The sequence below is a fragment of the Grampus griseus genome (genome assembly GCF_964374135.1).
Source record: "Grampus griseus genome assembly, chromosome: 12".
Taxonomy (NCBI): domain Eukaryota; kingdom Metazoa; phylum Chordata; class Mammalia; order Artiodactyla; family Delphinidae; genus Grampus; species Grampus griseus.
This window is the reverse complement of record NC_139006.1, coordinates 72,993,658-73,009,739: the sequence shown is the minus strand read 5'-3', so window position 1 is coordinate 73,009,739 and position 16,082 is coordinate 72,993,658. Positions and strand designations below refer to the sequence as shown.

General features: G+C 48.7%; 1 protein-coding gene across 5 annotated transcripts in view; it reads left to right on the top strand.

Annotated features, from left to right (window-relative positions):
- ALPK2 (alpha kinase 2) overlaps positions 1-16,082 on the top strand; it is an 88,201-nt gene that overhangs the window by 28,969 nt on the left and 43,150 nt on the right. For 4 of the 5 annotated variants that reach the window (XM_082668150.1, XM_082668153.1, XM_082668151.1 and 1 more), the window contains 2 exons: positions 8,862-12,234; positions 15,097-15,244. In XM_082668150.1, the coding sequence (XP_082524276.1) occupies positions 8,862-12,234; positions 15,097-15,244 (3,521 nt within the window). The remainder of the gene's footprint in view (positions 1-8,861; positions 12,235-15,096; positions 15,245-16,082) is intronic. The other variant, XM_082668154.1, reaches the window with a different exon arrangement.

The following is a 16,082-nucleotide window of genomic DNA, read 5'->3' as shown; positions in this document are numbered from 1 at the left end:
AGAGGTTCCTGAATTTCTAATCTGCACCTGGCCCTCCCCATTCCCACCTTGCCTCTGACTGCCTTCATCTTTAAAGTACAGGTGTTTAAACTTAACCCTTTGGTTGCATGTTGTAAATTCACAACCCTGTTCCCCCCATTTTCAGTGCCTGGTGTCCATGGTACAACCATGCTGATGTCTCCTTTGGGGATTGTATTGGGAACCTCATTTTCTCATAGATGAAATAAGAGACACTTCTTCTCAAAAGAGAACAGGTGGCTTCCATTTCAATCTAAAGATTGAGGCCAACACAGCACCAAGTCATTAGCGGTGAAGAAGAGTTAGTTTAGCGGCAAGTACATATTAACCAAAGCACAGGACCCTCGGGCAGGTTAGCGGGTAGAAGATCAACGTCTCGATAGAATTAGACGAGAACCAGACTCTGAAGGGATGGACAAACCCTCCCTGCCTCTGTCGGCAAAGGGACACGGGACCAACAACAGACTGGTTGGATGTCCACTCCTTTGACCTATTTTTGAGCACCTACTATGTGCCTTGCACCACGATGAGTAAGACTAACCCTGTCCTCCCCTCATGGATCTCACTGTCCAGGGAACTTTGCGTCTCCTGCTGAAGAAGCTGTCTCTGATTCTAATCGGGTAACTGTTACAGCCGGCTGGGTAACTGCCGGCTGCCCTCCTAGAACTGTGCTCTTTTGGGGGATATTTTCTGTTTAACCAGAAGCCTAACCTAAGGACCTGTAGCTGTCCTGCTGCTTACTTGAAGTACATGGCCTATAAGGGACTCTTCAAGCCCCAGTCCTACATTTTTTCATTTTTGGCAATGGCCGTCCAGGACAGGCAACCTGCTCTATGCTCATGTTCAGCTGTTCCAAGTGCCAAGTAGCATCACCCCTGTACACTCTGAAGCCTCGCTGAATAGGCAAGTAGTATAGTAACCATGACAAGTATTTCCTGTTTCTGAAGTTTACAAGAACTGGCGCTGTGCCATGTATTATTGTCAGGGTAGTACGGTAACTGCTACTAGGTTTTGGTTTTGCTCACACATTCTAGAAACTGTAAAGGGAGACGGATTTTTGCGAATGTTCTTCTGGAACCTAAGGTTTAACACCACCCCTCCCCCGCCCCTCCTTGTTACCTAGTCCGAAATCTGCGGAGAAGTTTGGTCTGTGGGAATAATGCCACAGCTGGGTATGTTCCTAGCTCAGAACCCGCAGCTGGGATTCCCTCCGTGGCCTCAGGGGCCTGGAGGAGGGAATCGAGGGGCTCAAGCGGGTCTGGAAGCTCTTGATTCTTTGAAAGACTGTGGGGAAAACGAGACTTTCTGGCTGAACGAAGCCATACTTTTTCTCAGCGCCAGAAAGGATTTAGCACGTTTAGAGGCTGACGGCTGCTGGGCTTCCCTTGTGTGGCCGTGACGGTTTTCATTGCCGTGTACTAGGTCTGTGGGCCTCTAGAACGCTGCAGGATCAATTTAAGGCCCATCTGCAGACACAGTGCAGCCCACTCAAAAGATGGGGCACTTATACATAGAGGAGAGACGAGCTAGGAATCGGGGAGCGTTCTCCAGCCCACTCTGCCTCTTTCCTGATCCTCCCTGGGGCCGTCACTGGCTTGTCCTGAATCACTCTACGTATGTGTCCTTTCCCCTAACAACCCTCATAGGTAGTCGAGGTAGATCTAGAAGCCTTAGGAGTTAAAAGCTGCTCTAAGTGGAAGGTGAGGTTTAAGCCTCACTTCAATGTTTGTATTGTTTCCATGGCAGCAGGTCATAGAACACCAAAGCTAGCGAGGGCCAAGAGGTACTCTCCAACCCTCATTTTACTGTGGAAGAAACAGCCTCAGATCCAGTGACTTCACCAAAGCCATTTCCCATGAGGCAGTGCATCCAGGATAAACACCTGGCTTTTCTGAGGCCCCCTGCTCCATCCATCACCCTGCTCCACTTGCCTTTCACCTCGTCATCCAAGTGCCAGTCTGTTTGGGACATAGCAAGAAACACGAAGAGTGCTCAGAAATGCATGGTGGTATTCAGGAAACATCATTAGCCTTCCCAATTCCACTTTTCTTATGTTGGCATAGCTCCTAGTTGCATATGTGGAAATCAAGGCTCTCCTCTCATCGCCCAGCAAACTCTCAGATGCAGGAAAACAAAGATGCCCATATGGGAGAGGAAGACAGTTGCTTTTGTGGACCACTGTACTTGGGAGTTTACCATGAAATGGTCTTATGTGTTAGAATAGCTGGTATTTCTCCTTAACATTACACAACCCTAAGTCCCAAAGTCATACATGTCTATACCATTTTGCAAACATTAACCGTATTAACGCCTGTAAAGCGCTTAGAGCAGTGCCTGCTGGGTGTTAAGGGCTACACAGGGCTTGGTGATTATCACTAGTAGTGGTGCTGAGACTTACGTCACCTGAGAGGCACAAAAACACAAGCTTCTGGCTTGGGCTCTGGGACTCTGGCTCACCATGTTACCAGGCAAAGATTGCGCTGGTGCACGGAGCCCCTTAGCTCTAGGAAATGGTATTCGTCATGGAAACCCAGTCCTCTCCCAAGAAATCAAATTGGTGTTTTACAAACTCTTTCTTTCCCAGGAAATCAGGCAGGATTATAACCCCAGCCGGCTGAAGATTTCATGCCTCCCAGGAGGGTCTTGAATGAAGAAGGGTTGGTCAAGTGAGGAGGGGGTTTCAGGGTTTGGGGATTTTTTTTTATTTTTTTGGCTGTGCCACGCTGCTTGTGGGATCTTAGTTCCCCAACCAGGGATCGAACCCGTGCCCTCGGCAGTGAAAGCGCAGAGTCCTAACCGCTGGACTGCCAGGGAATTCCCAGGATTGGGGACTTTAGACGTGTGTCCACTTTGTGTTCTTTTAACATTCAAAGCCTTCAGTGAAGCTCCTTTCTGGGCATCCCAGCAACTCCTAAAAATAAACTCAAGTTCTTGAAATGTTCTAGTTTGCCTTTAAGCTTTCCTTGGCTGGAGACCAGGCTATTTTCAGTTTCCCAGCCCCAGGTGGTATGGATTTGCTCTATCGAATGACAAATGACGCTGTGCCCCGTAGTGAGGGCTCAGCAGACACTTAGGAAAGGTTAGCCAGTGGGCGAGGCTGCAGCCAGCCCAGGCTGGCTGGGGAGTGGGGGAACTCCCATTTAAAGATTCCTGGAACCCCAGGGGGAGACTGATGTATAGATAACCATCGAGGGACATGGTGCTATTTGCATCGAGTCCAGATAAGGAACATCTAAAAAGAAACAGGAGTTAAATTGTCCCACGGGAGGACATGGCAGTCTATGGCAAGACTGCCCAGCTGAAGCCAGGAGCTGACGGGCTTACCTCTTCTGGCTCTGGGTGGTTGAATGTGGCCTTTAGAACCATGGCCTCTCCTTTGATCCATCTTTTCACATTTTCCCGTCCTCCCACCGCCCACCTTCTACTTCACGTTCACCTTGCCCCAGGCCCTATCGATCCCTTGTCATTTTGACCAGCTCCCCAGCACCCTGTCCAGGAGCCACACCCGGTGCCCTCTGTGACACTGTCCTTCACGCTGATCCCTGCCTGTCGAAGGGCTCCAGGTGAATCTCATGTGCCCTTTCCTTCACCCTTCAGCCATATCCTTTCCTCTAGCATCCAGTAGGAAAGCTTTTAGATGCTGTTAACAGAATAACCAACTACCAGCGGCCTCAAACATATGGACTTTTGTTGTTCCCTTCACAAGAAGTCTAGGGGTAGAAGGCCCTCGGTGTTGATCCAGTGGCTTGAGGATACCTACCAGCTCCCAAGTCCATCCTTTCTGCTCCACCAGCTGTAGTGGGCTTTTCATTCTCGTGCTGGTTGCCTTGTGACTGCAAGTTGATTGCTGCAGCACCAGGCATCACAAGTTCGTCACAGGAAGAAGGAAGGGGGTAGGCAAGGTACCTACCGTGTCTGTGCCTTCTATATAAGGAAAGCAAAGCTTCTCCGGAAGCTCCCTAGTGGAATTCCCCTTACATCATTAGCCAGAACTGACTAATGGCTATGCAGGAGGCTGGGAGCATACGTGGTTTTCCAACCTCCTCTAGTTGGAGGTGGCAAGGGAGGAGGGGGTCGAGGATCAGCAACGTCTGCCACACCTGCGCGCTCTCATCAGTAGAGAGGTCTCCTGAGACCGCACTGGACTGTCCGAGAATTATCTAAGAACTGTTACCTAAGAGAGCACCCTCTGCTTTTTGCACTGCAGGGATCTTTTTTTTTTTTTTTTTTTGCGGTACGCGGGCCTCTCACTGCTGTGGCCTCTCCCATTGTGGAGCACAGGCTCCGGACGCACAGGCTCAGCGGCCATGGCTCACGGGTGCAGCCGCTCCGCGGCATGTGGGATCTTCCCGGACCGGGGCACGAACCCGTGTCCCCTGCATCGGCAGGCGGACCCTCAACCACTGCACCACCAGGGAAGCCCATGACTGCTTCTTTATCAGCTTCCTCACTAGCTCTGAGGGCAGGACTTGTTATTCTTTGCTGAATTTTTTTAGAACCTTAGCACATAGTAAGGACTCTATTACTGAGTGAATAAACATGAATGAGTACCAGCAGCGGGAGGGGTAGACCAAAGAGTAACACTTCCAAAGCTGGTTTTGAAAGCAGCGTGAAGCTTGAAACTTAACTCTGCTTGCACAACCGTCTCCAACCCCTCCTCTATCCAACATGCCTGATTTTACAACCACATTGTTTCCAGCTGTTAGCCTTTCCAAGAAATTCTGCTCCTTATTGTGTCTCCCGTGGATCCCGTGGAAGGTGTGTTGTCTCTTCACCCACCCCATGATGTGCAGGGTTATCTTCATCATTAGAGGGAGTGTCCTGGATGCCACGAAGTGCATGACACTAATTTCAGTGACTAACAATAGAAGGTGGTATGAGATAAGATCCCTCTTCTCAGATGGCTTATAATCCAGCTGAAGAGACAAGGTGTGTGTGTGGGGGAAGATAAACAGCAGTTCTTGACAAGTTGTGCTAATGGCCAAATGGATGGAATTTAACAAACAGTCCTGCTCCAGGAGTAAAAGGAAGGTCACCACTGATTCCTTCTCTTCCACTTGATGGATAAGATCCAGTGCGGGGCTCACAGAACAAGGGAAACGAATGTCAGCGAGTGCCAGGCACTCAACAGGATGGTGCTGACGTGCGTGTGGTTAGCCTTAGAGGAAGAGACGGAGGGTCAGAGAGGCCAAAGAGGTTACATGGAGGGCTTCCCTGGTGGCGCAGTGGTTGAGAGTCCGCCTGCCGATGCAGGGGACACGGGTTTGTGCCCCGGTCCGGGTAGATCCCACATGCCGCGGAGCAGCTGGGCCCGTGAGCCATGGCTGCTGAGCCTGCGCGTCCGGAGCCTGTGCTCCGCAACGGGAGAGGCCACAACACTGAGAGGCCCGCGTACCGCAAAAAAAAAGAAAAAAAAGAAACAAAGAGGTTACATGGGGTCACGAATGCAATACGTGATTAAGCTGAAGCCCAGGCGGCCAGTCCTGAGTCCACACACCACGATGGGTTTCCGACAAGAGCCCTAAACTCTCCTCCCCCTCACCTGAATGAGGATAATTTTCCTACATAACAAAAGCGCCTGAGTCTCACCACTCACTCCGTGATGAGAATAGCTGAGCAGCAGGAGAATCGTTGGCTGGAGTTCTTTCATAATGACTTAACTAAGAGATCTCCCGCTGAAAGAAAGGTCTGACTCATTTGAAAGGTGTGAGCCTGTGGTTTCCCTTTCTCTGAGTTGGCCTCCGAGGAGGCTGCCCTTGGAACCAATGCTGTGAGCCTCAGCAAGTATGCACTGGACTGTGAAAAGCTCTGCTTTGAGAACGTCCATTGGTTACAATCACATTTTATGGAGTTTCACATCAGCAGTGAACCAATTTGTATGGCTGCTTGCTTGAACCTAACTTCCAAAAGGCCAGCAGTCTTCTATGTCCACTGATGCTTCTCCAGTCCTTAGAACAGCTTGGTATATAGTAGGTGCTCAGTAAATACTCAAGTGGATGAATTTTACATGGTCAAGGATTCGCCATAATTCTTTATGTGTGGAGCTTTACCAGGCTATTTTAAAGTAGGATTTTAGTTTAAAAGGTAGAGAGGGGAGGAATCAGTCTACCTTAGTAGGAACAGGACTCTCCTGTAAGTCAAGGCATGATACACCATGGTTAGGATATATCCCAATGACCAAACCACCCTAATCAAAGCTTACTTCTCCTGTGTTTCATCCTCTCCAGGTGTATCAGCCTACAACTCTGATACGCTAGTTAGCAATAATGGGTGGGTAGCGTCCCAGTTAGTAACACAGTGGCTTTTTGACTGGAGCCCTTTGGAAAAAATTGTCCAGTACCTGGCAGAGAATTCTACACGTGGCAGCTAGTCCTTAAATGTCGGGCACTGATGTGATGATGACAAGATCTTAAAGGGCTGACATAGGTAGTGGAAGCTCAGGCAGGGAGGAAGGCTCAGGAGAGGGTCCTGGTGTTTTCGATCAGATAATCTCCCTACACCTCTCAAATCATGACCAGGAAGCTACCCATGCTTTCTATGCTTTTATGATTTTTTTTGCGGTATGCGGGCCTCTCACTGTTGTGGCCTCTCCCGTTGCGGAGCACAGGCTCCAGACGCGCAGGCTCAGTGGCCATGGCCCACGGGCCCAGCTGCTCCGCGGCACGAACCCGTGTCTCCTGCATCGGCTGGCGGACTCTCAACCACTGCGCCACCAGGGAAGCCCTATGCTTTCTATGCTTTTAATAGTTCAGTAGATTTGTGCTATAGCTCAAAAAAACAAAACAAAACAAAAAACCCAAATTAGCAAACGAAAAGAACATTCTCTACACGTTATAGATGTTCAGGTATAGAGGGGAAACCATGAACACATTAAAGTTCTGGACACTTAAAAAAACAAAAACAAAACTTATTTACCAGATTTTTCTTTTCCCTCTTCCATTTTCATATGATGGAAAAAAATATATAGAGTCCCTTTAGAAACACAGGATGTGAACCAGTAGTTCTTCTGCTTGTGGCTAGAAGTCTCTTGAAAGAGAGTTGTCCCGAAGACAGAAGCAGATGAAAGCTCAAACCCTTTCAAATTTAGAGGTTTAATGGGGGAAGTTGAGTAGATCTGACTCATGCGTGGTGTTCATTCATTTACTGATTCTTTCAAGAAGTGTTTATGGAGCCCCTGCTAGGTGCCAACCACTGTACCGGGCCTTAAACAGCCTAGAATGGGAGCTCCCTGCAGATGGGCATTTTGCCTGTATTGTATCCCATCACCTGGGATACTTTCTAGCACGTTGGAGGTATTCAATAAATATTTGAATTGATGAATGGTCCTAGCACTCACGGAATTTATAGCACAGGAAACTAAATTTCTTATTCAGCACTTTTATGTCAACCAGATGAGTTAAATGAACATCAGGGTACCTTGCAGGAGAAAAGGAGAGGTGAATCGTTGGCTGCAGGCAGCCTTGGGGAGTGTGGAAACAGGAGTGGTACACTGTTGTCCTGTTTCCTACTGCCGGTGTGTAAAGGGATTGACTGATTTTCACTCGTGATTGATGGGAATAAGCGTCAGGACCCTGGAGCTACGTGTACTTCAGCTCTACGTTGTCGTGCGCTGGGGGAGAGACTCTCCTCCCCTCTGTAAGCCCAGTCATCGATTCCCGCACGTTTGAACGGGGCTGCTTCAAAGCAGGAGTCCTGGGGGCAAAGAAGGAGGTGCTTGCCCCAGATCAGCGAGTCCCTTCTCTTGACTGGGCATAATTCTGATATGTTTCGAAATAATCAATGAGCTAAAAGTTTCAAGAGGCAAGAATTTAGACTGAGTTTACTTCTTTGAACAATATCCAGTGTCGCAGGACAGTCAGATAGTACCATGATGGGTTCACTCCTCGGAAAGTGAGATTTATTCTGTCCTCCCCCTTTCCTCACTTTCTCTTCCCCTGTCTGTATATCTCTTCCCCTGTCTGTATATCTCTTCCCCAAAACCCAAGAAGTCCTGAACCCCCTACGTCTTGTGGATATGGTTTGCCTGCCGCAGGGCATCTGTCTTAAAGTGGGTGAGGCACGTCAAGATTTTATAACCTTCCTGGGGCGGAAATGATTGGCAGTGCTGAAGGCCAATCACAACTCCATTACTTCATTAGAGGTGGATTCAAAAGACATGCCTCTTTAGTAATTAACCAGCAAGATGGGCTACTCGGGGGACAAAGTGTGCTCATTGCTGCTTTACAAGCACTGCATATTTTTTTTTTTTTTTTTTTTTTTGCGGTACACGGGCCTCTCACTGTTGTGGCCTCTCCCGTTGCGGAACACAGGCTCCGGATGCGCAGGCCCAGTGTCCATGGCTCACGGGCCCAGCCGCTCCGCGGCATGTGGGATCTTCCCGGACCGGGGCACGAACCCGCGTCCCCTGCATCGGCAGGCGGACTCTCAACCACTGCGCCACCAGGGAAGCCCAGCACTGCATGTTTTGTTATGGTTGTGTGAAATTTCCTTCTGAAAAGATTCACAAGCTCTTGTGACGGTCAAAGAAGTTAACATGTAATTTAACATGTAATTCCATCTTTTTTTCCTGCGAGATGGGCAAGAAATCATTACATGATTGTCAGGAGGCCTTTTGCTTTTAATGGGAAATTTGACCAAGACCCCCTGGAACATACAGTTGCTTAAACTTTTCTTCAGGGTGTCTCTAATAGCTAGAGTTTGGGGATTTGTGTTTAGATCTCAATCATTCCTTCTCATTGTCTGAGATTATAGTCATCGAGGATTAACACTCTTGGGATTGCAGTTATGCCCTGTTGTGGGATCTCCCAGGAACAGTTCTACTAATATCACTTTTCATCTTCTAGGTGCAAATTCAGGAAACAGTCAGGGAGCAAATCTCTCTCAGCCGAATGCCAGCTTTCTCAGAGCCTACTGGGGAGGAGTCCGCGTTTACTATGACCACAATAGATTCCTTCTCCAATTTAGGAGGCATCGACGCGAAAAATGCATCATTGGCCCAACACCTGGAGGTAGAAAGGTGTACCCAAGGCCCACGGCACGAAGAAAACCAAGATGGAGAAGACAGCACACCTGGATGTCCCTGGGGAGACCTAGGGTGTGAGCTGAGCATCCCAGAAGCCAATAGTGAAAATATGCCCCGCTGTGAGCCGTCGGCGCGTCTCCCCCAGGAGAACAGCGCTGACCCCGGGGAGCCCCGGGCTCCCTCTCTTGCTTCCCCTGAATTTGTACATACCGTCCCCACCTTGGAAACTGCGTGTGCTGGGCCAAGAGACAGAGTAACAGCGTGTGTGCTAGGCCGTCCTGAAGCAGGTGACCAAGAAGCGTGTGATACTGTGAGCTCTCCTGTTGGAGCCCCAGCTGGTAAATATTTGCCTCAAGAAATTTGCTCCGTGGACTTCGAGCTGGCAGGTCAAAGCAAAGCATCTGATCTGTGTTCTTCTGATGACAAGGCACTGGATATTCTTTCTCAGACACAAGGTTCTGAGCCGCCACAGTCTACATACGGAAGCAGCAATGAGAGAACCTCTGCAGTGTTCCCTCTTTTTATCAGTGCTCTCATCTGGAACATTTCACAGAAAGCCAGTACAGGTGCCACTGGGGAAAATCTCTCCAAGGGGGAGGGTTCCACCTCCATGTTGGCCTCCATGGTAAAGGCTGGTCAGGGGGGGCTGAGCCCCAGTCACTCAGGTGGGCTCGAGGAAAGACAGCCTCTGTCTTCTGAGAATGACTCTTTGGAATGGTCTAAAGAAGGTGGTGACGAGAGCTCTAGCTCCAGTGCCCTGGTCACTGCAGACACACTGGCCAGTCATAGTTCAACAGCGAAGTTTCCTCAGGAGAAGCCAACAACATTAATTGCTAATCTTGAGTGTTTTGAGGTGACTGGGGAGAGTGGGGACACATCCACTGTTACCATTGCCACCAAAGGCCAACCACCCAAATACCTCCCTGTTTCAGTTGCTGGGAACAGCCATGTAGGTGGCCCTGATGAGAGCTCAACTTGGGCACCAGATGACAATTTTTCTCAACTTCCTTCCAACGCACAATTGGGTCATATTTTAAATGGTTCTACAACTGCATCTTCAAAAGGGCTAGTGTGCATGGCTCCCAGTGGACCAGGAATCCACGTCCACGTTCCTCAGCTCCCAGAGGGAGAGGATTTCTGTAGCAATGCCCCTCTTCAGATTGATAACCAGTCTGGAAAGAGCCAGACCGTGGGCAGAGCAGACACCAGGAGCCTTGAAGAGAATTTCCAAGAAAAAGGAAGTGAAACAGCACAGAGTGTCCAGCAGGGTTCTCTTGACGAAAATTTCCAAGAAAGCTTGCCCATGACGTCTGCTGTACCAGGGGAGATAAACCTGGTACTCTTGGACCACTCATCGGCCAACTCCAGGGAGGGAAGGCAACAGAGCTCGGGCTTGGGGACTCGTGTGCCCATGGTGGCTGAATCTATAACGGAAGATGATAGCCAGGCTCTGAGTAATGTTCCGTCTCCCTCTAATACCCTTCTGGGGGAGCCTAAAGAGAGCGGTCCAGGATATTGGGAAGCAGGTAAACGGGTGAAGATTATAACTCTAGAGGCTTCCATTTCAGAAACCTGGCCACCAAGACAACTGACAGATTCTAAGTGCAAGGAGTCACAACCTGGTCTCATCCCTGGTAGGGTCTGGGCTGTATCTGACGTTCTAAAGACTGATGCTGCCGTGCCTGAACTGGACCCCTCTGAGACAGCATCAGCCTGCAGTCCTCAGGCTGAGTCCGGCTCAGCAATTGCTAATAACAGAGAAATCCACAAAAGTGAAGACCTAGCTGGCCATGCAAACTGGATTTGTCTTTCCTCCCAGTGTTTGAGCCAACCCAGACTCCTGGAGTCCTCTGTGGACCCTGTAGATGAAAAAGAATTATGTGTCACAGACTTGCTATCAGAGGCTTCCAGAACTGGAAGGAAGGAAAATGTTAAGAGTGCAAGTCAAAACCAAGAGGAAAGCCAACTCAAGATGGATCGCCCTTCCTTCTTTAAACAGTTCCTGACCTGCCCTGAAATCTTAGAGTCCTCTGTAGATCCCACTGATGAAACAAGTGTGGAGTGGGCCAGGGTGGAAACACCAGAGCCTTCTGAATCCACACTGGGGGCCATCAGAGTGGAGAGTAAATTGAATGATGGAAACTTGGGCCAGAGAGTAGAGGTCCAACCATCCATCTTTCAAGTTCCGTGCCCCCAGCAAAGTGGGGAAGCCATTCCAAGAGAAAACACCATCAGCCGAGACCAAGGGCACAGTGGGGGAGAGGGGGTGAGACAAAGCCAACGTGACGGAGCGAAGGGGGACGTACGCTCTGCCATTTTGCCTGTCCCGGGTCCTGTCAAAGGTGGGGAAACGACTCCAACGGGACGCGGCAGAAGCCAAATACAAGAGGGCAGTGAGAGGCGCTTAGCGGAGGCTGAACAAAGTAAAAATAACAAAGCAGAATTCGTTTCCCCCACTTTACCTCTTTCTAGCGGTCTTGCAAGAATGACTCCCGCTTCTGGAGTTGATACTCACGGCTCCACAAGTCAAAGTCATGACCTCCCTGAGAACGATTTAGTGGAGCCCAGAAACCATCAGTGTGCGTTTTCTGACTTAAAGGAAAGGGGAGCTATTGAGAGTGAGTGTGGGAAACATGTGCCCCCTTCTAGTGGTCTCACTTGGGGGCTTTTTACTTCATCTCTTGAGGAAAGCATCACAGGCTTTTCAAGAAGCCACAAAATTGAGGAACATAAAATAGAGGAGCCCCCAGTTGGGGAAACCAAACCCACAAGCACATCTGGCTCCCCAGCAGCAACACTCATGTCCAGAGAATGTGCATCAGAGAAAGTTCCTAAGATGCTGCAGGACCCCTGCCAGCAGGGCTCCACCCTTGGCCGTGGGAAAATGTCAAGGGAGGAGAAGGTCCTCCCTGTGGTGGCCCAAGCTGGCTGCCTCCCCAGGGTCCCTCCAGCAGTGACTGGGTCAGAGGAGGTCAAGGGGAAGCAAGAAACCCCAGGGAGTGGACACGTAGCTGAGGGAGTAAAGAAGAAAATTCTGTCCAGGGTGGCCACCCTGAGGCTGAGATTGGAAGAGAAAGAAAACGCCAGAAAGAACTCGATCTTTCTTAAAAAGAGTCCTGAACTCGAAACATCGGTATCACGCACAGATGAGAAAAAAGACTCCAAAAGACCACCTCGCAAAAGCGAAGGGACAGGTGAGGCTGTGTTGCTTCCTATCATTGTTAACGTTTGGGTTTGTTGACCTGATGTCAAGTTCGTGTGTCCACCTGAGCCCTTGCAGTTAAGGTGCGTGTCCACTGGGGAGGCGTCGGATGCTATGGCTGTGACCAGTGGCCTGGCATGTAGGCCCTTGGGTCTCAAACTTGAGCGGCCTCAGGATCCCCCAGAGGACTTGTTAAGACAGGTTGCTGGGCGCAACCCCAGAGTTCCTGATTCCGGAGAAAGTGCGTTTCTAACGAGTTCTTGGGTGATGTGCTGGGAGGACCACTGATATAGGCTGCCTTGTAGATATGCTTAACTGAGGGAGCGTGATTACTACGCCTTTCTGTTTAATTATCCTTCAAAAAATTTTTTTAAAGAAACAGAAGCATTAATCAGTGTAGCTAATTAGTGTAATTAAATAGACAGAAAAACATTTAGGTACAGTCCAGCAGCCTCCTTTTAATCTTTTTTTTTTTTTATTTGAAGTGGCTGATTGGATGTTGGGTTTTCTTCCAAATTTGAGTATAAACTTTCTTTCCAACTTGCCCTCCGCTTTGAGCGGGAAGTCCCCCCTGGGTCTCTGTTCCAGGTTTCAGACCACTTGAGGCTCAGAGCCCCGTTAACTGCAGTCAATTCTGCTTCACCTGGGGAACCGAGTCAATGCCAAACTCCGTCCCATCACCCAGATTTCAGCCTCTTCTTCCTGAGCTCTTTCCCTTCCCATGAAACCTGGCAGAAGTCAGAAGAGACTGCAGCCAGGTAACGTGCCTGCCTGAGCTGGAGCAGAGCGCTGCGGCCCTCCTTAACCCCGGGGGAGAGGCTTTTCCTCTTACCCCAGTGCTTACTGTGTTCCCAGACCTCAGCAAACGGGCCCACAGCCCCTGCTGCTGAAAAGATCAAACACAAAACTGCTTTCCGAGTTTTAAAACATATTTAGAGAGAATGAAACCATGTTTTCAAGAGATCTCAAGTGGTTTCAGCCCAGAGGAAAAAAATCTTAATTTGGAATTCTTGTCTGTTTCCGTGGGAGAAAGGACCATCCAGGTGCCGTTGGAGGATTTGATCTCCGGAGCTGCGTCTCCAGGCATGAAGGGCTGCAGCCACAGGGAGCACAGCCTTCTGGGGCTGGGGTGGGGAGGAGTTAGGAGTGTGTGTGTGTTGGGATGTTAGGGATGACTTGGATAACTCTGAAAGAAATAGAACTTGAGTAAACTTTTTTTCCACATTCAAAGCTTAGTACAAGCAAAGCTTTATAGTCACAGGGGACTTCTCTATCCTTTGCCCTCAACACTTGGGCAGAATATACACCGCAGAGAAACCTAGCTTCCCTCTCGAGCCTCATTTTAGCTCCCTCTGTTTTGTTTTGTTTTTTCCCTCCATCCCACACGGACAGGTGTCCTTTCCCAAAGCCCTGAGGCCTCCTGACCAAGCCAGCTTCCTAGCCTAGACCCTCATTTAGTTCTGCCCATTTTATGCCTTTCCCTGAATTCCCCTCCCCCAGTTTTGTCTTCAGAACTTACAACGGGTTGTGGACAGGGTTGGCAGCCTTAGGAACTCTTAGGTGTCAGCAAATCACCCAGGAAGGGCCCTTGAGGAAATATGTCCCAGGTGGGGCAGTGGGCTTGGTCAAGACTCTAGAGAAAGAGCTTGACACCGTGGGCCAGAGCACCTAGCACCGGTAGCTAGGTAGGGCCAGATGAAGTGAAATGAGTTTTGCCAGCAGTAAGGACTTGGTATATTTAATCTTTCTCCCATAATATTGTTAGTACCCTGAGCTACTCTCTAATGCAAAAATTTGTTACCCAAGCACCCCATTATTACTTCCTGGGAAGAAAACAAGCTTTTCAATACGCACTGATATCCAAGCCAAGTCTGTTGCCAAGAGATGGGAGGCACATTTAACACATGAACGATTTCACAGTAGTGGCATCTGCGGCAGCAGAGCAAACAAAGCATCGGTATTGATGACTTTGGGCTTGGCTGTGGATTCTATAACATTTTGTTACCAAAGCTGTGTAATTTTGAAACTCAGTGTGAAATAGACCAACACCACGTTTCCAGTAACCTCTACCTGCCAAATTATTCTGACCACCTGGCTGTGTCAGCCATCCTCCTCTTGTCTAGGCTGCCGCCCAGTGGCTGCCCTGAGTAATTACACGTTTACCTGGTGTGCCACCCTCTCGTCCCTTATTTAAAGAAGCTCAGCCTAACCCCTGGGAATTGTGTATTGCTCCTATTTCATTCAAGTAGACAGTTCTCTTTCGCTAATGAAATTGATCTCCTAATGGATTGCAGTGATGTCCGATATCTTTCTGCAAAGATAACTGTGATCAAGGGGAGAGATGGATGAATATTCTTCAGCAAAGGACTTACTGTTGTTGCCTTTTACACCTGGGGGCTTAGCCACATCACTCGGCTAGTCCAGATTTTATTCCACTTCCTAACCCCCAGCTTTACTTTTGACCTGGATCATCTGGTAGTCATCTAAAAGCATCTTTATTTGGCCCAGGTCCTATAGACTCGGTATCTACAACCCCCATCCCTCCCGTCAATTTTTTTAAAGTTTCAAGTTCTGTTTCACTTCGTGCATTGCAGACCTCACTCAGGAATTTTAAGTGATGAAAAGTGGGAGTTTCCTGTTACTGACTTGTTCATTTTCTATCTGTTGAGGAAAGTACCGTCTCCCCTCAGACACCAGATTCCCTCACCCACCAAACGGAGGGTAATGATTATTATCCCTGTCTCTTGGGATTGTAGTGAGAATTAAATGTGATAAAATGGGAAAGTCTCTTGCCCACCCTAAGGCTCTCTGCAATTCTTATAAGAACACTGACCTACAAGTTTCTTGTTTCCAGCTCCAGTATTACTGAAAAAGATCCAGGCTGAGATGTTCCCCGACCACTCTGGAAATGTTAAATTAAGCTGCCAGTTTGCAGAGATTCATGAAGATTCTACTATCTGGTGGATGAAAGATTCAAAGTCGATAGCCCAAGTGCAGAGAAGGTGCGATATCCACCCCCACCCCCACCCCCCGGTTACTTTTCACAGTTGGTTGTTTATTTCACAACATGGTTCTAAAGGAAAATAGTAAATTATAGGAAGTAAAAAGAAGATTGAAGCAGAAACTCCACACCCAAAGTATCCAAGAAGAGTAAGTAACAAAAGGACAGATACCTGGACAGGGAGGACGGTGAAGCGTTCTTGCCTTGCCTTGGCTACCATCACGTTTGGTGGCCTTAAGGAAGGCACAAACCTTTCATCACATTTTTTAAAATCAGGGGAACCTGTCCAATCATCTTCTAGTCTGAGGTCCTGTGGTCCCAAGATTAAAGAGCTCTCTTTTATATGCCCGTGCATTTTGCTGTTCTCATAAATTCCCATTAACCTAACAAAAAGCTAAGAAGGTAAATCAAAAGGAAAAAACAATCCGTGAGGTTACAGAAAAGTGGCATCTACCCAGGGTGGTAAGCTGCCCTCTCTAAGATGGGAAAACCAGTTTATATCTGGGGCCATAGGTTAGAGGAGCTGAAGGGGAGGAGAGGAGAGATGACTGAGCATCATTGCCAAGGATACCCCGTGTGGAATGAACCTTCCTCAAGAGGCTTTCCAGCAATAAATGCTTGCTCGAGTGAACTGGCGAATCAAGCTTTGTCTTTTGCACCTGAGGAGGTGTGACTCATTCTAGAAACAGATGCCCTGGTTCGATGGAAACCAGCCTAACTCAGACAATTCTCAGAAGCTCCTTTCTGCCAAAGGAGGTCCTAGTACAGCTCCCTGAGTCACGGGAGGTGTTCTTAACCCACTAATCTTATCACAGATAGGCTGAAAAAGTGAGAGAAAT